This window comes from Caloenas nicobarica, chromosome 25, assembly GCF_036013445.1.
Source record: "Caloenas nicobarica isolate bCalNic1 chromosome 25, bCalNic1.hap1, whole genome shotgun sequence".
NCBI lineage: Eukaryota > Metazoa > Chordata > Aves > Columbiformes > Columbidae > Caloenas > Caloenas nicobarica.
This window is the reverse complement of record NC_088269.1, coordinates 424,471-446,560: the sequence shown is the minus strand read 5'-3', so window position 1 is coordinate 446,560 and position 22,090 is coordinate 424,471. Positions and strand designations below refer to the sequence as shown.

Genomic DNA, 22,090 nt, shown 5'->3' with positions numbered 1-22,090 from the left:
GAAGATCCCTGGGTGCATAAGGAGTCCATGAGGCCAGCTCAGATGTGGACACCTGACAGAACCGTGACATTTCTGTGTGTGACTCCAGGAACTAACCCCACTGGCCCAGGCAGATTAATCTCACATGCTCCTGTCTGCTATGTCATCCTTACCAATGATTCTGGACTGTGGTCTCGAATGTGCCAGAGCAATCAGAGAGGTTCTGAGGTCCTTGGAAAAGTCAGTTGTCAAACCTGTCTTCGAGAAAGGCAGGAACAAGTACTGGGAGAATTAGCGGCTGGCCAGCCGACCTCCATCCCTGGGAAGGGGATGGGACAAGTCTTCCTGCAGCCGTGTCCAGGCACTTGGAAAACAAGGAAGGGATTGCTGAACCCAAATGGGCAGGGAAAGAAGGGAATGTTGTGTACCTGGAATTTTGCAAAGCCTTTGACCTGGTTTCTCATTATGTCCTTATAATCCGATTAATGCTCTCTGGGCTAAAGAAGTGGATGCTGGCTGGGAAGCTGGCTGGATGATGAAGTCCAAATGTCAGCAGTGGTACAAAGTGCCCCATAGAACCAGTTACCAGTGGAATCCCTCAGTGACCAGCACTTGGGCCAGCACTGTTGAATGTCTTTGTTCTCCCCCTGTATGATGTGACGCAGTGAACCTTCAGCTCCTTTGTGGATGACAGCAGAGGCTGGGCAGAGGCCTTGGACAACCTCACCTGGTTCACCCTGCCCTGAGCAGGAGAATGAGACAAGGTGGTGTTCAAGGCTCACTTCAAACCTGACTTACTCTATTATTCTTTTCCTTGGAGAGGTTTTGGAAGACAGAATTGGTGGAGGGACGAAAGAAAACCAAAAAAAACCCCAAAACATGCAGACGAGGAGACATAAAAGGTGACAACATAAACAGAGCAGTGCCGGTGAATAATGTTTCTTTACTCAAATTTTTCGGAGAAAATCTATAATCAGCTCCCCAAATTCCCTGTTCTGCTCTTTGGCCCCCAGAGAGTTACATCACATTTCTTTACATCTGATTCTACGCTGAAGTTTGCACCTGATTGTTACAGCTTCTTTGCAGGAATTACTTCATGCTTTCCTTAGAGATCTGGATGTAAACAGGCACAGAGGGACTTTTTTAATTAGAGGGAAAAAAAAAAGGAGAAAAAAAAGGGTCAGGCCATTTGATAGTAATAACAATGAGCAACTGTTTGGAAGCAGCTGCATTTCAGTGCAGATGGGTGTCAGATGAGACTGTGTGGAACCATAACAAATTTCAGTCATTATTTAGAGTACTAAAGAAGATGAGTTATACTTGGTCCCTATTCCAGCCTCCTCTCCCCTTTCCTGAAGAAACAGAGAGCACGAAGCTGTGGAAGAAAGCAGGGGACTACGAAAGAGAGGCTTGATACTGCTTATTCTGAAATCGATAGTTACTCAGGGATTCCTAATCAAAAAAGGCAAGTACTGAAAAGCAGAAAGAAAAGCTTTCAACCTGCATTTGATTTGATTTGACTTGATTTGATTTGATAGTTTAGCATTTGTGCAATAGAAGGGATGACTTAGCCACATAGGTGTGACAGATGTTTGCAACAGGTCTGAACGAATTTGGAATTTGCCAGGAATGGGATAAAATAGCTAACAGACTTTAAAATCCCCTGTTATGAAGAAAGAATTCTTTATGAGTGCTTGAAAAATGTTGAAAGACGACAACAAATTCTCTGAGAACTCCAACTGAAATTTGATACAGAAAAATCAGGGTATGAGAAATGCTTGAAGTCCTCTATCTGTGTACTAGAGGAAGACTGCAAGAAAGGAAAGAAGCAGAGAAGGTTTTGGAGGGCTTTTCTCCCAGACTGTGAATTATCACACTTGGTTTTTGCCGTGTTCCTGTCTCGGCATGACAAAACAAAATTCAACATGGGACCAGAAAATAGAACTGAAGTTACTGAGTTCATCCTGGAGGGTTTCTCAGGGCTTGACCAAAGACTACAGCTCGTACTCTCCCTGATCTTTCTGCTCATATACCTGACAACAGTGATGGGGAACGCTACCATCATTTTCCTCGTGTATGCAGATCACCGCCTTCAAACCCCCATGTACTTTTTCATTGGCAATCTGGCCTTCCTGGAAATCTGGTTTACATCCTCCACAAGCATCAAGTTGGTTGTGATCCTGGGTTCTGGTAGGAGAACAATCTCACTAAGCAGCTGCTTTGCCCAATCCTATTTCTATTTTGCCCTGGGCTGTACAGAGTGTGTTCTACTTGTTGTCATGTCCTTTGACCGCTATGTTGCCATCTGCCAACCTTTGCATTATACTGCCATCATGAAGCCTCAGCTCTGCATCCACCTGGTTGTTGCTGCTTGGGTCACAGGCTTCGCATTCTTGAGTTACCGCCTGGTCATCCTCTCCCAGCTGACCTTCTGTGGCTCAAATGAGATCCATCACTTTTTCTGTGACAACTCCCCCTTATTCAAACTGTCCTGCTCTGACACCAGCCTGCTTTGGAAAATAGACTCTGTTTTCTTATCCTTTGTCATTCTGGGTTCCTTATGTTTAACTCTGGCATTTTACCTGTGCATCCTTTTCTGTATTCTACATCTTCCAGCAGCCTCTGGGAGGAAAAAAGCTTTTTCTACGTGTTCTTCCCATCTCACCACCTTGGGAATTGCATATGGGAGCTGCATTGCTCTCTACCTGTGTCCTTCGAAAGATGTTTCCTTGGAGAACAGCAGAATTGTAGCGTTGCTGAACACCGTCTTGTACCCATTCTTAAATCCCTTCATCTACAGTCTCAGAAACAAGACTGTGATACTGGCCCTGAATGAAGCCATTGCCTGTATAACAACACAGCTTTTCCCTTAATCATGAGGCATTTCTGGACAGAAATTCCAGTGATCTGCTATCATATGTTAAATAATACCAATGCATATGTATGTAACCTCCAGAGATACCTCAGGAGATTTATAGAATCACAGAATCCTTTCAGTTGGAAGAGACCCTCAGGATCATCGAGTACAACCATAACCCAACTCTAGCACTAACCCATGTCCCTAAGAACCTTGTCTAAACACCTTTTAAACCCCTCCAGGGATGGTGACTCCACCACTGCCCTGGGCAGCCTGTTCCAATGCCCGACAACCCTTTCCAGGAAGAATTTTTTCCTAATATCCAATCTAAACCTCCCCTGGCACAACTTGAGGCCATTTCCTCTTGTCCTATCTCATTGGATTGTGTTAAGTGATAAGAAGCTCCTCTGCACACACAAAGAAGGCACTAACAATGGCAGTAGGAGTAAGTCAGCTAATATCCTGCCCCGACTGCTCCCAGCACCATCACTCGGGAGCCACCAGCTCATGACGAGCCCATCTCCAAAACCAAGAAGAGCACAGAGGCTCATTGGCAAGTGGGAAACCAAATTACAGGCTCCTGAGGACTAAACATCTTGTCCCAAGGCTGCCCTGGGAGAGCCATCAGCCTTGTTGTCCAGGTGTGAAGCCCATCAAGTGGATTACCTGAGAGTAGCTCTCTGGATCACCATTTAGACTAACGGGATTGTTGCCTAGAGGTGCAGGACACATTAGGAGATGCAGGGGAAGAACGTTTTTGGATTACACAGGACTTATCATGGGAAGTTTGGGGAAGGACCCCAACCAGTGCAATCTGTCCTGTCTTCTCATTAAACTTAATTTCTAAGTCTTTGCTATGTGAGTAAATCTCTTCTTTGCGTGAATGTGTAAGTGTAGCAACTGGAGCAGGACCAGGGGTCAGACAGCCCGTATGTCATTGGTGCCAGCAACTGAGAGACCAGAGTGACTGGACATAAGATTGTGTGTGCATGTGTGTGACTGGGGGGGTCTGTACCAGTATCTGGAATGGGGCTGCAGCCCTGGGGGCTCATGGGTCCTGGTATCTGCAACTGGCAAGGCCGGTGTCCTGGGGAGGCTACTGAGCAGACTGAGTGTTTGAGCCCAGGATCAACCCTGTACAGGTATATGTGTAAAACAGACTAGACTAGACTAGACTAGAAGAGTTCAGTCGGAAGGGACCTACAATGATCATCTAGTTCAAATACCTGACCCATTCAGGGCTGACCAAAAGATAAATCATGGTACCAAGGGCACTGTCCAAGTGTCTCTTAAACACTGACAGGCTTGGGGCATTGACCACCCCTCTAGGAAGCTTGTTCCAGTTTTTGACCAGCCTTGATAAAGAGATGTTTCCTAATAACCAGTCTAAACCTCCCCTGGCCAAGCTTTGAACCATTCCCACATGTCCTATCACTGGACACCAGGGAGAAGATCTCAGCACCTCTCTGTCCATGTCCCCTCCTCAGGAAGCTGTAGAAAGCAATGAGGTCACTCCTCAGCCTCCTTTTCCCCAAACTAGAGAAGCCCAGAGTCCTCAGCTGCTCGTCAGAGGACAATCCTTCCAGCCCTTTCACCAATTTTGTTGCTCTGCTCTGGATGCATTCAAGGGCCTTCACATCCTTGTTGTAATAACATGTGAGGCCCAGAACCGCACACAGCCCTCAAGGTGAGGCCGCACCAACACTGAATACAGCAGCATAGTCACCTCTTTTGACCACATGGCCATGCTGTGTTTGATGCACCCCAGGATGTGGTTTACCATCTTGGCTGCTGGGGGACAGTGTTGGCTCCTATTGACCCTGTGGCCAACCATCATCACACCAGATCCCTCTCTGCAGAGCTGCTCTCCAGCCACTCTCTCCCAATCTACACTTGCACTCAGTGTTACTCTATCCCAGGTGAACGATCCAGCACTTAGACTTGTTCAATTTCATGCCAAGTGCCGGCTCCTGCAGTTGGGTCACAACAGCCCCATGCAACGCTACAGGCTCAAGGAAGAGTGGCTGGAAATCTGCCCAATGGAAAAGGACCTGGACGTATTGATTGACAGCCATCTGAACATGAGTCAGCATGTGCCCAGGTGGCCAAGAAGGCCAGCAACATCCTGGCGTGCAACAGCAATAGTCTGGGCAGCAGGACCAGGCAAGTGATCATACTCCTGTTCTCGGAACTGGTGAGGCTGCACCTCAAATCCTGTGTGTGGTTTTGGGCCCCACACTACAAGACAGACCTTGAGATGCTGGAGTGAGTTCAGAGAAGGGCAACAAAGCTGTTGAGGGGTCTGGAGAACAAGTCAGATAGGGAGCAGTTGAGGGAACTGGGACTGTGTAGCCTGGAGAACAGGAGGCTGAAGGGAGACCTTACCACTGTCTACAACTGCCTGAAAAGAGGTTGTAGCATAGAGGGTGTTGGTCTCTTTTCCTAAGTAGAAAGTGATAGGACAAGAGGAAATGGCCTCAAGTTGCACCCAGGAAGGTTCAGTTTGCATATTAGGAAAAATTTTTTCACGGAATAGATTGTCAGGCATTGGAACAGGCTGTCCAAGTATTGGTTGAGTCACCATCCCTGAAGGTGTTTAAAAGACATATATATGAGGTTCTTAGGGACATGCTTTAGTGCCAGAGTTGGGTTAATGGCTGGATAAGATGATCTTGAGGGTCTCTTCCAACCTAAATGATTATATGATCTCATTGGGATGAGAAACATCATGGGGCAGCTCACCCATACAGAGTACCAGTATGGATGTACGGATGGATGGATGGATGGATGGATGCACGGATGCACAGGTGCGTGGTAGGATGGTCAGATAGATGGATTGGGACAGAGAGGAGGATCAGACTCCCTATCAGCCCAAGGGCTGGGACCAGCTATGGCATGAGGGAACCCAGGACAGTCCCCCTTTGTCCCCTGCTCTTGTTTCCAAGAGATCCTTTACACCCATTGCTGGCAGCCCTCCTGTGCCAGCCCCTCTCACCAGCACAAGACTCCTGGCACAGGAGCTCTTCATGCTGCTCCTGCTACCGCAGTGACAGAGCCGCCAGCCCTGAGCTGTGGAATGCAGAAATAGGTTTCTGTTGGTCATTTATTCCCCTGTTGAAGCACAGAGCACTGGGAGCAGGCTGTGGTGCCTGAAAACCACAGCAAGGCAGTCCAAGGCAGATCACTGAAGGTCCTTCACCATTTCCAGGAACACTGGGCACCCACAGATGAACACTCGAACCAGCACCATGACATAACGTGTTGCCTCATGTCCTCCCCTGAGCACATGAAAAACCCAAGCACAGCAGCATGGCCTTGTGGGGGAAATTTATTCAGGCTGACCACAACTTTGGAAGAAGAGCCCAAGCTCCAAATACAGAAAGTGAGGAAATCCCCTTTTACGGGGTGTTTCAAAAAGATGGACCCAATTTCAGAGATACAGTGATTTCAAAATGGGTCCATCTTTTTGAATCACTCTGTATTACAGAGATGTGACACAGAACGTCGTGGTCTCAGAAACAGGTAAACAGGCCTCTGAATCTGAGAGGCTGGCTTCATGCCTCTGGAGAAGTGCCACGGATGAAGAAATTCCTTGACAAACATGGCTATCACAGATAAAATGCTCAACACAAAGGAGGTTCCTGAGATGAACTGGAAATCACTTCTGAAGAGACATGGGTAACTTATTGCTGCTGACAGAAGAATGATTGAATCACCTTCTTCAGTGCCACTTTCAGCTCCTGGTTCCTCATGCTGTAGATGAGGGGGTTCACTGCTGGAGGTACCAGTGAGTACAGAAAAGAGACCACCAGGTCCAGGCTTGGTGAGGAAATGGAGAGGGGCTTCAGGTAGGCAAACACACCAGTGTTGACAAACAGGGAGACCACAGCCAGGTGAGGGACACATGTGGAAAAGGCTTTGTGCTGTCCCTGCTCAGAGGGGATCCTCAGCACCGCCCTGAAGATCTGCACATAGGACAGCACAATGAACACAAAACACCCAAATGCTAAAGAGACACTAAGCACAATAAGCCCAGCTTCCCTGAAGTAAGAGAAGCAGGAGAGCTTGAGGATCTGGGGGATTTCACAGAAGGTCCACAGCATTGCCCTTGCACAGTGGCAGTGAAAATGTATTGGCCGTGTGCAGCAGAGCATTAAGAAACTCAGTGACCCAGGCAGCTGCTGCCATGTGGACACAAGCTCTGCTGCCCAGGAGGGTCCCGTAGTGCAGCGGTTTGCAGATGGCAAAGTAGCGGTTGTAGGACATGATGGTGAAAAGGGCACACTCTGCTGAAATCGCAAAGAGAAAGACCTGGGCAGCACATCCTGCATAGGAGATGGCCCTGGTGTCCCAGAGGGAACTGGCCATGGATTTGGGGACAATGGTGGAGATGGAGCCCAGGTCAAGGAGGGAAAGGTTGGGGAGGAAGAAGTACATGGGGGTGTGGAGGTGCTGGTCACAGGCTATGGTGGTGATGACGAGGCCGTTGCCCAGGAGGGCAGCCAGGTAGATGCCCAGGAAGAGCCAGAAGTGCAAGAGCTGCAGCTCCCGTGTGTCTGTGAACGCCAGGAGGAGGAACTGGGTGATGGAGCTTCTGTTGGACATTTGGTTCCTCTGGGCATGGGGCACTGTCCAAGGAGTACCTCAAGGGCCAGGGCTTTTGTGCTGGTCTGGGGAGATGGGATGGCATGGAGGGGCTGAGGACCCCTCAGGATATCCCGGAAAGGAGAGCAAAGGACACAGGTGCCTCCTTTTCCTTTTGCCATGCGTGTTCACCCACCTCCAGGGCTGACCGCTTTCTGACCCCCAGGAGCTGCTGTGCCCTTCAGAAGGGCAGAGGCTGTGGTGTGACTGCCCAGAGCACCTGAAATGGGCACTGGTGTGGGACCAGCCCCGACTGGGCTTTGCTGGGGAGAGGGTGTTGATGGTGGAGAGAGGGCAGGGGAGGTGGGAGAGACTCCAGGGAGCTGGGCTGGGCTGGAAAGTACCTGGGAGAGAAAAACATCAGCCTGTATCTCGTGCTGCATGGCCATGCAGCGTGAAGACTCACACCAGGGGTTGCGGTGCAGAGCCAGGGCTTGTGGGAGGGATCAATATCATGCAGGTGCAGGAGAGAGGAGGCTGCTCTGTGACCTTGGTGGCATGGACAGACCAGGAAGGTGGCCCAGGGCCTTCGTCACCCCCCAGCCACTGGCCACCTCTCATGGGCCATTTCCAGCACTGGCTGCTCAGCCCAGGTTTACGGGTGAGGTTCCCTGTGAGGCCATCTCCATCCTCCTGCTGCGCTCAGGGCCCGTCTCAGGGAATGGCCAGCCCTGCCCAGCCTCTCTCCTGGCCCACACCCTGGCAGACCCTGGAGCAGGGCTGTCTGTGAACCCCACAGCTGGCACGGCCTCTCCAGGAGCTTGGAGAGGCTGCCACACAGGAAGGCCATGGGGTGAGAAAGCACCAAGGACTATGTGGGCATCACACTGGGAGACAGTTCCCCACCCCAAATGCACCCTGTCCTGTGCTGTGCCTGCACCGTGGGGCTGTGGGACCATGTGTGGGGCAGCAGGGCTGGGCTGTCACAGCACAGGGTGCAGACAGGGGCCACAAAGCAGCTGCCAGGGGTGACAGCAAGGACAAGTACAGACAAGGAGTTCATGTGCATCACCTTTGCTGTGCAGGGATGACTTTGGGAAGGGCAAAGCTCACCTGGAGTTGGTGGCTGCAAGAAAAGAGACCACTGCATCAGAGACCAAGGCAGAACAAGGGAAATGCGGGGCTGTTACTGGGTGGGGAGGGAAATTTAATAACAGCAGAGAGTGATGCTGGTACTGAGGGACTCAACATCTTCTGTGCCTGGGGCTTTACTGGAACACCCACCCAGGCCTCTGTGCTCAGTGAAGGGGTTCAAGGAGGAGAGCACATCTTGGCAGGAACCTCAGGAAGCCCCAGTAGGACAAACAGCAGTGTCTGCCCCTGCAGGGGGCTCACCCTGGCAATGGCACAGGCTGGGGCTGCCTGGCTGCGAGCAGCTCTGTGGGAAAGGTCTGGGTGGGCAGGGAGCTGGGCAGGAGGCAGCGTGTGCCCTGGTGCAAGGGAGGCCAGGAGCACCCTGGGCTGTGCCACCAGGAGCACGGCCAGGAGATGGAGGGAAGGGATTCTCTGGAATACTCCATCCAGATCTCAGATCCCAATTCAGGAAAGATATTGGCAAGCTGGAGTGGGTTGAGCAAAGGGCCCTGAGGACAGCCAGAGACTGGAGCACTTTGCCTGTGGGGAGAGGCTGAGGGAGCCGGGCTTGTCCATGCCAGAGAAGGGAAGGCTGACAGGGACCTCATCACAGCCTGCCAGTGCCAACGAGGAGGTGATGGAGAATGCAGAGCCAGGCTCTTCACTCTAGCGCATTGCAGAAGGACAAAAAACAATGGGTGGAAGGTGAAAGAGGTGAGGTTCAGCCAGGACATAAGGAAAAGTTTTTTCCCTAGAACGGGGGTGTCAAATTCACTTTCACCGGGGGCCACATCTGCCTCACGGTTGCCTTGAAAGGGACGAATGTAATTTTAGGACTGTATATATACAACTATTCCTACATTTATAGAGTCTTAAAATTACAGTTGGCTCTTTGAAGGCAACCGTGAGGCTGATGTAGTCCCGGTGTAAATGAGTTTGACACCCTTGCCCTAGGAGCTCAGCCAAGTGCTGCCTCGGGTCACCCAGAGAGGCTGAGCAGCCTCTGTCCTTGCAGGTTTTCAATCTCTGATTGAATCAGGGCTTGAACACCTTGGTGTGACCCAGTTTGTGACAGGTTGGACTGCAGACTCCCGAGGGCCCTTCAACCTCACTTCTCATGTGATCCCATTGTGATGTTGGGCTCTGCTTCTAACTGGTCAGTGCAGATGATTATGGGCCATGAATCCACCTGTGCTGTAGGTGACCATCTAAACCAACATCTCAACCAGTGAACCAGTCAACGCCTCAGTGTGACTCGCTCTGGGCAAAGTGTGAAGAGTCCTTGGCAGGGAGGGTTTAGAGGGCATGGGGCGCTATACAAGACATAAAATGATCTTGGCTTAATGCCTGTAGGCCCATCAGATGTCGGCTGATGTCAATGAAAATTAAAATAAGAACTGAAGACAAAGATTCAAAGCAAAGAAAGATGTCAACATACTTTTTTTTTAAAAAAAAATCTTTGAGAGGTTTTTTTTTCTTCAAAAAGGAAAGTGTTTTCCAGAAATAGAAATGGATATGACACACATGTCTTCAGCTACACGGATAAGCTTTTTACGTATTACTTTTTTACATATAAAAAAAAAATGTCAAAAAGTGAATTACCGGGAAGCGTACTAAGGGGAGGAGAACATCGGTCTTCCCCTGTACTTCTATTACCAACACTCTATTATTTCATCTCCCTTGTCATTCAGGAGTTTCCAACACTCCTGATTCAAGGTCCATGCCAAAGGAAAAATTTCAGCAGACTGTCTGCACACACACCCTTCCCAGCACTCTCAGGTTTTCTCCTCCGCTTCCTCTTTGGTCATTCAGTTGCCTCTCAACTGTTTGGTTTCTGCTTTGAGCTTCAGGGAGTTACAAACTTGCCCCATCCTTCAGAGCTCTAATTAACATGGCAGTCAGCACATTATTTGTGTTTATATCTATCCTTTCCTAACTCTGCCTAAAACAATTCTTGTGTGGACATCCCTTGTGGATGGTGGACCTCATCAGATCCAGCTTAGACAGTTGTGGAAAGTGTTTTACTCTATTAAATTGTGTTGTGTTTACTTGTTGGCATTGAAGAGAAACCTTTCTGTGCCTGAGTGCAGCCAGGTCTCTAAGGCGAGCAGGTGGGAGCTGGTGCAGAGGAGCTGCACCATCCACCTGCAGCCCTCAGTGGAGAAGTCTGATGTGAGGAAAAGTGATGCAAGTCCCACGTGGCCAAGGAGGGAACTGGCAGACTGGGGGGGGAGGGATGAGGAGCAAGGTTGTCCATACAGTGTCCGACCTTAAGGGACAGCTTCTCCTGCCTGTCCCGGTGTATTCAGGTGACCTTCTGGATCAATGCCCAGTGTAGAATGCTGCTGTCACTTCTTCTATGAAATCAAGAATGATAGAAAGTACCACTGAAAGAAAAAACCCTCCCTTATGAAATCTTCTTTGAAATCTTCATCACGAAGTAACCCACTGAAACCTCTCCAATTAGTTGTACAAGTCTTGAAGACTTGAAGAAAATGACAGGAAAAGACATGGCTCATTAGGGCTTTTTGTATTTTAATGAGCCCCATGGCGTATTTGGTGCTGAGTCCATGAACCTCAGATACCAAGAGTAGACTGAAGAATCTCCTCAAGAAGTCCAAGTCAGAAGCAAACTCCAAAGTTACTTGAAGCATTAATGGGTCCCACTGAGGCCATTACTGACAAAGCCTCCCCAAGGACTCGTTGGAGCAGATAATTGGAGACTGTGATTACATCAGGCAAAGGCAAAGTGCAGCAGCTCTGATGCTGAGAAAACCCTTGGTTTGTTTGATGAAGGAGGATGGTCAAACCTTGAACTCCTGCCCCTACAAAGGGAGATCCTGTCCCTCACGTGTGTCTCAGGGCTCTTCCTGGGGATGTGGGGAGTGTGATGACAAGTGAAGGACAATGGTGTGACACCTCCCAACCTCTCTTGGGGAGGCGCAAGGAGCAATGAGGCCCCATGGCCATGACAATGATGAGTCTTCTCTTAGGCCTCAGTGGCAGGGACATCAGCCATAGCCAAGGGGACAAAGACCTTGGGCCGTCCAGGGACATTCAGCCTCACCCTTGGCCATCTCCACCACAGGCCGTTCTACACTGTCCCAGGCCTGTGGCTGTTTCCCCGCAGGCTGCAGACACTCCATGTGCTTCCCCACCTTGTTCTCACCCCAGTATTTCCCCTCCTGTGCTGCTGTCTCTCCATCCTCCCCAGCTGCTCCTTGAAACACAAAGCCATGGCTGATCCAGACTCCTCTGAATGACCACAGCACTATGCTCACAATGACATTTCTTTATCCTCAGCTCCACTCTGGACCTCCAGAGCTGCAGTTTTTTATGGCTTTCCTTTCTCATGCTGTTTCCCACCACCAAAAAGAGTGTCAGCATCTTGGAAAGTGATTTTCAAGATTTCCCGAGCTACTACTATTCTTCCCTGCCATGCTTTTACCCCAGCCAGCAACTAAGACCATGATAGTTGGTCACATACTTCCTCCACCCCTCCAAAGGGGGACAGGGGAGAGAAGTGAAAGGGAAGGGACAAACTTGTGGGTTGAGAAAAAACAGTTTAATAAGACAACAATGTAATAATAAACTACTACTACTAATATACTAATACTAGAGTGCCTTTCTTATGTGAAGGGACTGAGAGAGCTGGGTCTGTTCAGTGTGGAGAAGGCTGAGAGATGATCTCATCAATGTTTATAAATATCTTAAGGATGGATGTCAAGAGCATGGGACCAGACTCATTTCAGTGATGCCCAACGACAGGATGACAGGCAACAGGCACTGAAACACAGGAGGTTCCATCTGAATATGAGGAAAAATTTCTCTGCTTTGAGGGTGACAGACAATGGAGCAGGCTGCCCAGAGAGGTTCTGGAGTCTCCTTCTCTAGAGACATTCAAACCCACTTGGACACTTCCTGTGAAATCCACTCTAGATGATCCTACTTTAGCAGGTGGGTTGGATTAGATGATCTCCAGAGGTCCCTTCCAACTGAAACCATTCTGTGATTCTGAGTACAAACCCACAGTGAGATGCCCCAATTTACTCAGTTGGATGCCTTCCCTTGGCAGAACTAAAGGAGATCCATTCCTGACCCTCCCTGGGTGTCCTGACTAATGATGGGACAATGAAACGGTGATTTCTGGACCTAACTCTAGTTTTGACAGGTGAAATGATATAGCTGGAAAGAAGTGGAATGCCTTCTTTGCCTCAGTCTTTTACAGTCAAACCAGTTGTGCTCCAGGTACACTTCCCCCTGAGCCAGAAAACAGGGACAGGGAGCAGAATGTAGTCCAATAATCCGAGGGGAAATGGTTGGTGACCTGTTACACCACTTAGACACACACAAGTCTATGGGGGCAGATGGGATCCATCCAAGGCTGCTGAGGGAGACTGCAGACGTGATCACTAAGCCACTTTCAATTGTGTATCAGCAAGCCTGGCTAACCAAGGAGGTCCCAGTTGACTGGAAGTTGGTGAATGTGATGCCCGTCTACAAGAAGGGTCAGAAGGAGGATCCAGTGAATTACAGGCCTGTCAATCTGCCCTCGGTGCCAGGGAAGGTCATGGAACAGACCATTCTGAGTGACATCACATGGCACACACAGGACAACCAAGCGATCAGGCCCAGTCAGCATGGGTTTATGAAAGGCAGGTCCTGCTTGACCAACCTGATCTCCTGTGACAAGGTGACCTGCTTACTCGATGAGGGAGAGGCTGAGGATGCTGTGTACTTGGACTTCAGTAAAACCTTTGACACCATATCCCACAGCATCTCCTAGAGAAGCTGCAGCTCATGGCCTGGATGGTGTACCGGCGATGGATAAAGAACTGGCTGGAGGGCTGGGCCCAAAGAGTTGTGGTGAACGGAGCCAAATCCAGTCGGTGGCCGGACACAAGTGGTGTCCCCAGGGCTCAATATTGAGGCCAGTTCTGTTTAATCTCTTTATCAATGATCTGGATGAGGGGATTGAGTGCACCCTCAATATGTTTGCAGATGACACCATGCTGGGTGTGAGCGTTGATCTGCTGGACGGTAGGAAGGCTCTAAAAAGGGATCTGGACTGGCTGGATGGTTGGGCTGAGGCCAGTTGTCTGAGGTTCAACAAGGCCAATCGCAGGGTCCTGCACTTGGGTCGCAACAACCCCAGGCAGCGCTACAGGCTTGGGGAAGAGCAGCTGGAAAGCTGCCCAGCAGAAAAGGACCTGGGGGTGTTGATTGACAGCAGCTGAATATGAGCCAGGGTGTGCCCAGGTGGAAAAAAGGCCACCAGCATCCTGGCTTGTATCAGGAATAGAGTGGGCAGCAGGACCAGGGCAGTGATCATCCCCCTGTGCTGGGCACCGGTGAAGCCAAACCTTGAGCCCTGGGGTCAGTTTTGGGCCCCTCACTATAGGAAAGACCTTGAGGTGCTAGAGAGAGTTCAGAGAAGGGCAATGGAGCTGCTGAAGACCCTGGAGCACAAGTGTGATGGGAGCGGCTGAGGGACCTGGGGCTGTTCAGCCTGGAGAACAGGAGGCTGCGGGGAGACCTTATCGCTCCCTGAACTGCCTGAAAGGAGGTTGGAGCATGGAGGGTGTTCGTCTCTTCTCCCAGGTAGCAAGTTATAGGACAAGAGGAAAAGGCCTCAAGTTGCACCAGGGGAGGTTTAGATTGGATATTAGGAAAAAAATTATTCACAGAAAGGGTTGTCAGGCATTGGAAGAGGCTGCCCAGGGAAGTGGGGGAGTCACCATCTCTGGAGGGGTTTAAAAGACATACAGATGAGGCTCTTACGGATATGGGTTAGTGCCAGACCTAGGCTATGGATGGAATTGATGATCTTGAGGGTCCTTTCCAACCAAAATGATTCTATGAATCTGTGATGGCAGATTTCAACTTTTCATTGCAACAGCTCAGCCTTGCAGCCGCTGTGACCTCCTAGCAGAGATTCCCTGGAGCTGGTCCCATCAGTTCTCGCCAGCTCTTCACACTGCCAGGTTGCCAAGGGACCAATCTCGAGCGCGATGGGAGTTCATGTGTAGAGCAGCAGAGCACCAGGGGGTTGTGATCATCACTGGGTATTCCCCAAGGGTTTTTAAATTCTGCAGGAATGTAAAGGATTTGGAAATGCCACAGCCCTTCTATTGCAAGTTGGTGGAGGTGTGGGCAGCCATTTTCCTCTGTGTGTTTTTATGACAACTGGATGTGAAATCCTGATCCTAAGTCGCTCAGAGCAGATGCCTGAAAGAAGGCGTTTGTTTTTCTGCCAGAAATATGTTTCAGGAATTGCTCTGAGGATTTTTCTCCTTCACCTTCATCTCCATTGCCAGCTCTCCACAATGACAATCAAGCCAAGTGAATTCAACCCGCAAGGACTAGGAGCAGAGATGAGGCTTATCCCAGAGCAGGAGGGAGATTCCCATGAGAGCTGATGCATCAGCAACACTGTAACTGTTAGAAAGCAAGGGACCGCGGTGGAGGCAGAGACTCCTGTCTCCTGCTGGAATGGCAGGAGAATCCTGTGGCCCTGACAGAAGGCACGGGCACTCTTGGGTTCTGCTCCTACTGCAGCCAAGGATGTGCTAAGAAAGGATCCTGCAGGCTTTGCAGCTCTTCTGCCATGAGGAGAGCAGAGCAGCTTCAGCTGCTGTTACAAAAAGGCGGAGAAGCAGAGCTCACCGTGGCGAAATCGGCACCGTAGTGATTCTGCTGATTCTTCCACCTCATGGAATCGCACGGGCTGGCAGCTGTGTGCACCGTGCTGGGGCCCAGCACCCTGGGCAACGTGTAGGTGCCTGGACCTGCAAGAGGAATGGGAAGAGAAGAAACCTCTGGGGCAGAGACAGGCACCCTGCAAAGGCTGCTGTGGCAGCTGCACGTCCCCCGGAGATCTGGAGCCTTCACTGGGGCAGTTGATGGCTCTTTAGCACCTTCTGTGCCCCACTGTGCCTGTCCCCGCATACGCACCAGAGTGGTACCAAGGTGCTGTCAGTCACATCCTCCCCTGCCCTGGGCAGGGTCACTTCACCTCCACCAGCTGGGGGGGCAGGAAGGGTGGGACCCTCAGTCAATTGACCGGGTTCTTAACGGGACCCTGAGTCGGTTGACAGGGTCCTCAACAAAGGAGGTGCCCAGAGTAGCTGCAAAGCTTCTGGACCATGTTGTAATGCCCACAGCCACATCTGACCACACTATAAAACGGGGTTCCCACAGAAGACCCCTTTGAGTGGTCTTCTCGGAGCTGCGGGTCTGTGAACTGAAGCCCTTTCCTTAGACTGGGATGCTGTCTAAGGAGACCTCCTGGGATTGAGAGTGCCTCAGCTCCTCGTTTGGTGAGTGGTTATTTACTGGATAGATCCTTGAATGAGTCCTTGTCTAACCAGGCAAGTGAGAGCCCTCGCCTAACCCAGGCGAGTGATTATTTCTTGTGGGTTCCCTGGAGTCAGAGGCCTCTGGTTTTGTTTCTTGTGACTGAATGCGTGCACGTTGTGCATCTTCATTATTCTTATGTTGTTGTAGCCCAACAATCCCCTCAACTGATATCTGAACCTGTATTTTATGTTGTTGCAGTGCTAACTAATTGTATAAACCCTGTTTCTATTTGGTGTATTTGCTACACTTTTCCGGCCAGAATAAAGTCTGGTTTGAACTTGTTGTCCGCCTAAAACTGACTTTGAGGTGCCTCTGTGACAGCTGCTCAGAGGAGCAGGAAGGATGTCTGCCCCCTTTCCCAATCCTTCCACCTTCAGCCACGCTGGGGCACTGTTGGCAGCTCCGAAACTGAGCTGTCAATGCTTCTGTGGGATGAGGTGAGTTTGGGCTGAAACTGCAAGAACCAGGGAGAAAAAATCCCTGAGGGGTTCACTGGAACTTCACAGCTCTGGTAAAACCATCCGCCCTCTGTACCCCTATTTCCTCAGAGCCAGCAGCACAGCTTGGGTGGGGGGAAAGGCACAGATCAGACCTTGGGGCTGAGACATGAGCACAAGCACCTGCCAAAGCAGCTGCAGCCAACCAGGAGCACTCCCCACTGCCTTCTACTGCACATGCAGGAAGCTTGTCAGGAAACAGCTGTGTCCTGCAGTGGAGGCTTTGAACTGGCCATGGTTAACAATCTGAGCAGCAGATTGTCAGTAGAGGATGCTTGAGCTGCAAGGGTGTGGCAGTGTTCTGACACTGGGCCTGTGAGAAACTACAAGAGTCAACGGTGGGGGAACAAGCGTTGGTGGAAAAACAAGAAGCAAGGACTGTACTGATTGATACATTAAGACCAGAGGGATTGATACAGGACTGATACATCAAGGACTTGGGGTAACTTGTGATAGATCAAGAAATGCTTTTCTGGTAGCAACTTTGGTAGGAACGCAAAATGTATCGCTTATGTAATGCCTAACTTAGCAAATCAGCAATGCCTGAGCAAGCATCCTAGCAAGTCTAAATACAAGCCTGAATTTGTCATAAATGTCTCTCATCGCACCTCACTGAGAGTCCGTGCCTCATACGCTACGCAAGGGTAGGCGTCTCCCTGCATCACTTACCTGGAGGGAGGTCGGTTTTGATGCCCCTGTGCCGGAAGGACATGGACTGCACAGGAGGGCACTTAAGGACGTGACTGTTGGACTTCTCAGGGCAGTAATCGCCTAGGGCAGAGGACAACAGCACAAAAGCAGTGAAGTTGTGGCCTTTTCTCTCAAGCCAAGGAGGCAATTTCAACACAGGCTGCTCTCCTTAACAGCTGCAGAAGTGCCGGCTGCTGGAAAACATCCACAGCTCATTGAAGGGGTGAGCTGAGCCTTTTGCACCCATCTAACTTTTGTGCCACTGTCGCAGGGAAAGGTGAAAACATCCTTGTCTTGTCTGAACAAACAGCTGGGCAAATGTTACTCACTTGGCCCAGGCATGAGCTCGGTGTTTATCTCGGGAAGTCCACCCATGGGAGAGGCTGGAGCCACGTACTCCCCATTCCTGGCCATGGAAGCTCCACGCAATATCGAGGACCTGGCGAGCAGCTGCCTTCTGCAGGAGGTTCTGCCCCTTGACAGGGGTAAGTGGGGGCTTTGAGGGGTTGTGGTTCAGGTAACCTATGAAGAACAGCATGTGAAAGGCCACCTGCAGGCCACTGCGTTCAAAGCTCCTTTGAAGCTGCAGGAGACTGAGCTGCCGAGCTCACAAAATTCCCGTCCTTTTTCCTCCAAGAGTAATAAAGGTGAGCTGTACTGTGCCTTGTAGTAACAAACAGTAAATCTCTAAGTATAAATGCTTCTACAACTGCATTGCTGAATTATCTTAAAAAGAAACGGGACCTCTTGACAGTCTGGTTCCAGTGATAATCATGGAGAAATAAAAACTAACAAACAAACAAACCTCACATGTACTGGGTTTGCGTGGGAAGGTTTTAGGAGCAGGGGGCTTCTGTGAGGAGGGGGAAAAAGGGAAACGGGTTTGTAGCTGATTTTACCATGGGTGTGCTCAACACACCACTCGGATCCTTGTTTTACCTGTTGTTCCTCGGACTGAGTATTTGGGTCCAGGGCTGGTGAACTGGGCCATGATGGGGACCAATGGGCCATGAGGTCTCCAAGTCCCCACCTGGGCTCCATCCATGCTGTGAGATGCTGATAAAGCCTGAGGAAAGAGCAGAAGAGCATCTTGGTACTTTGACCTGTGCCTTAGGAGTTTTCAATCACTCTTCAAATGATTGTGCCGTACAGTAATAGATTGAGCCTTGCATCGAACTTGGTTAACTCACGCTTTTACAACATCATATTAAAACCACTTTTGCTACTATCTTTGACAGGGGTTCTCTAAGCCATCTCAGTCACCCATTGGTGACATCCTGGTCCTGTACCATGTGAGTCCTGTCTCACCAGGGAATACCAATGCTCTTGATAAAGAACATTTTTTACTATGAGGTTGGTGAGACCCTGGAACAGGTTGCCCAGAGCAGTTGTGGATTCCTCATCACTGGATTCGCTCAAGGCCTGGGGATGCAAATCCCCTCAGGCACAACGGAGCTCACCCCTGATGCTGAACTAGGGCAGGGAAGGAGCAGTCTCAGGACTCCACCTGTCTCAGCCGTGGCCGTCGAAAGAGATGAGGATGACGATGTCTGCATCTGCTTCGTCTCTGTGGCACAGAGCGTGGCGAGCAGTGAGGGCAGCCAGAGATCTGGCAAGAAAGGTTGTGGTGTCAGCGGCCAGGGGACCCTGGGGACAGCCTGGGAGTGTCATGGAAACGCACTATGACATCGGGAGGCTGTGCTATTGCATCACCTGGCTGATCCAGGGCTGGGAATGTCCAGCCTGCAGGGCCAGACCTTCCTGAGATCTGCTTTCCTGCCTCAATGTGTATTTTCAGGGTGCACGTGACACACATCTGGAACGTCAGCAGAGAGCAGGGGAGCTTTCCAAAACCACCTGGTTTTTACGCTGTGCTTGCACTCAGTGACGGTGTTGACAAGTGACACAGTGGTCACAGAGCTCCGCTGGGGAGCAGAGGCTTTGCCTGCTGAGGCAAACCAACACTTCCAGATTCACTGCTCTAAGACTGTTAGAGGCGATTTGGGCTTCAATACCAGAACAAAAGCATTTCCATCACAGAACCTCAGCCACCACCTCTGTGATCGTCTTGGCGGGGACCCACAAACACCGTGTTGCAAAACACGTGACGGCTATAAGAAGTGTCCTGTCCTCCCGAAATAATTCTTTCCCTCATACCCTCAGGTTACTGCAGTAATAATTATATAACTGCATGAAGAAAATTAAGTCGCTTTCAGCCAAACCAAATGTGGACAGGCTGGAGAGGGTCCAGAGAAGGGCCACAGAGATGATCAAAGGACTGGGCAGCCGCCATACGAGCAAAGGCTGAGAGAACCGGGCTTGTTCAGCCTGGAGAAAAGGCGGCTCAGGGAGAGCTCAGCACCATGTTCCAGTGTTTGCAGGGTGGCTACAAAGATGGACACGCCCTTTGTACAAGGAGTCCCAGGGAAAAGACAAGGGCTGATGGGCACAAGCTACTCCTGGGGAGATCCGGACTGGACACAAGAAGGAAATTTTTCACCAGGAGAGCCATCAGCCATTGGAATAATCTCCCCAGGGAAGTGGTGAATTCCCCAAAATTGGACACTTTAAAGATTCAGGTGGACGGGATGCTGGGCCAGCTTGTCTAGACCGGGCTTGTGCCAGGAAAGGTTGGACCAGGTGATCCTTGTCCCTTCCAGCCTGGGCTTCTGTGATTCTATGAGACTGTCTGCACAGGTGTGCGTGTGTGTGCACGTCTGCAGGTATGTGAGCGTGTATGTGCACCTGTGTGTGTGTAGACATGCATGTGCATACACATCTGGTGCACGCAGATGTGTGTGTGGCTGCATCTGTATACACGTGTGGGTGTGTGTGAACATGCGTGTGTATGTGGACACGTGTGTGTGTACGTGGATGTGTACGTGCACCGGTGTGTGCGCCTGTGTGGGTGTGTGTGTATACCTGTGTGCATGTGTGCAGGAGGCTGTGTGTGCACACACGTGACTGTGTGTGGAACCAGGTCCCAGGAGCTGGGCTGGCACGGTGGTCTGTCACGGGGCATCCCACTGACCGGCATCCACATGTGGGACGGACACATCTGGGATGGACCACACCCGGGGGTTACAGGCTTCTCCAAAATCAGATTTCTCATTGACCCAAAACATGTCAGTGACTCGTTCACCTGAATAAAAGGCATTTGGGGTAGAGAAAACATGGGGTTCAACTCCTTTCAAAACACAGCACCTCCACGCTGACATGATGTCTCCAGCCAGATCCCTGTGTCCACCTACAAAGCAAACCCCCACTCCACGACCTGTAATGCTGTAATCTAAAAATAGTATGCTGTAGAAGTATAAATGCTGCAGTCTAAAAATAGTATGTTCAAGAAGTATAAAGGTTTCTGTGTGACTAACAATAAACGGCTCTCACGATGATCATATTGATCGTGTCATGAAGCCCATGCCCTCGCGTCAGTTGGCGCCCGAACAGGGACCCTCAGATGATCAATTCCAGTCTTGGGAGATAACGCTCGTCTAGGGGATCGAGGAAGCCGGCCGAATTTTCCTCACTGCCCCGGTGGGAAGCCTCGCCTCGGCCAGACGCCGTCAGAGGTGGGAAGTTGTGGCGGAGCTCTACACTGCTGGCGGTGAGAAGTTTTGCTTAACTGTGGAACGAGGAGCTGCCGCATGAAAAAAAAAAAGGTGCACACCGAATCTTCCGTTTTCGTTCAAGAAAGCGAAGCCGTTCAGTAGAACGAAGTCGCTCACGGAAGGCGTCCTGGGGAGCGAGAAAAGAAAAAAGAAAAGAAGAAGAATCTCGCCTATGTATTTCAGGTGAGCAGTCGGGGAGGAGATGGGGTTGAACAAAGAGCAGGAATCGGTTCTAAATCTCCTCCAACATATTCTCTCTAAGAGAGGACTTAAAATAGACTCCTCTGTTTTAAGAAAGGGTCTGGAAAAAAGGCCTGATTTCTGGTGTCGGTGTGGCTTTTGAACTGACTACTTGGGAAGCAATCAGGAAATCATTCTGGGAGGTAATTAGCTCTGGTGGCAAAGATGCTCGAGAGGCGAGTAAGTATGAGACGTTTTGGCGGCAGTTGTCTAACACGCTGCAAACTATGAAAGAGGAACAGAAAGCTGCTTTAGCTGTGTGTGCTGCTCTCAAACCCGAGCTGAAACCTCCCGTAGCATACCTCATCACCACGTCAATATTTTCAACTGATTTAAATCTCCCTCTGATCGGGCCAGTTCCTCTACCGAAAGTTAAAAAAGAGGGTGATTCGCAAGAAGGTGAGAGATGCCCGCCGCCTGAAATTGTGTTATCATCCGCGCCAGAGACAGAGGTTGGGGCGGCGGGGGGGGAGAATGTTGAATCTGTTGAAAGAAAAGACTTGCCTGCTGCAGCTGCACCAAAGGCAAAGGTTGCTCCTATTGTAGAAAAGGACTCAAAAGATTAAATTGGTGCCGTGACAGTGAGTTCAGATAGAGACTTGGGAAAAGGTGAAAGGTATTTTAGAACAGTAAAAAAACAGACAAACAAAAACAACAAAAAACCACCACCAACAAAAAACAAACAAACAAACAAACAAACCAAACCACCAACAAACCAAAAATGTGCACTGTTCCGAACCATTTTCTTGAAAAGTTAAAAGGAAAAGAAATATGTGTATGCGTTGCCCCGAGATCAGATAAAAATCCTGAAAGACTCAAGCAACATTAGACCTATGCAATGTAACAGCTATAGATAATTTAAAACCTTCTCCCCACTTTTCCCACTCGCGCTGCAAGCAGCCCTGTGCTTCCCGCCCTCCCTCCCTCTTCTCATGGTTTTTTACTTATGAGATGGGGTCAGAAATGACTGTTTGCAGTCGTGTTCCTAAGAAATCGGTACTGGGAGGTGTTTTAGAACATAGGAAAGCACTTGGAAATATGAGGAAGGAAGATCTTGTGAATTATTATAATCAGTGGTGGTTGCTGTGTAAGTTAGGTGAATGGGAAAAGTGGCCAGAGAATAGAACCTTGAAGTATAA

General features: G+C 50.0%; 2 protein-coding genes across 2 annotated transcripts; one reads left to right on the top strand and one right to left on the bottom strand.

Moving 5' to 3' along the window:
* The first annotated feature begins 1,904 nt into the window (after nt 1–1,904).
* LOC135998571 (olfactory receptor 6E1-like) lies at nt 1,905–2,852 on the top strand. The gene has a single exon (XM_065651809.1). The coding sequence runs from the start codon at nt 1,905–1,907 to the stop codon at nt 2,850–2,852; it is 948 nt and encodes a 315-aa protein (XP_065507881.1).
* A 12,329-nt stretch (nt 2,853–15,181) lies between these two features.
* On the bottom strand, nt 15,182–18,142 carry LOC135998336 (ciliary microtubule associated protein 1A-like). The gene is made up of 3 exons (XM_065651480.1): nt 18,040–18,142; nt 17,080–17,181; nt 15,182–15,342 (listed from the first exon to the last, which is right to left on the bottom strand). The coding sequence occupies exons 1-3, from the start codon at nt 18,089–18,091 to the stop codon at nt 15,182–15,184; spliced, it is 315 nt and encodes a 104-aa protein (XP_065507552.1). The 5' UTR covers nt 18,092–18,142.
* Between the last annotated feature and the right edge of the window lie 3,948 nt (nt 18,143–22,090).

What these genes read in the sequence shown, in the direction of transcription:
- LOC135998571 (XM_065651809.1), top strand. Translation starts at nt 1,905, where the DNA reads ATGGGACCAGAAAATAGAACTGAAGTTACTGAGTTCATCCTGGAGGGT.
- LOC135998336 (XM_065651480.1), bottom strand. Translation starts at nt 18,091, where the DNA reads ATGGCCCAGTTCACCAGCCCTGGACCCAAATACTCAGTCCGAGGAACA. An exon ending in CTCAGTCCGAGGAACAACAG is followed by an intron (nt 17,182 to 18,039) that starts GTAAAACAAGGA and finishes CCTCTGCCCTAG; the next exon opens with GCGATTACTGCCCTGAGAAG. An exon ending in CAAAACCGACCTCCCTCCAG is followed by an intron (nt 15,343 to 17,079) that starts GTAAGTGATGCA and finishes TTCCTCTTGCAG; the next exon opens with GTCCAGGCACCTACACGTTG.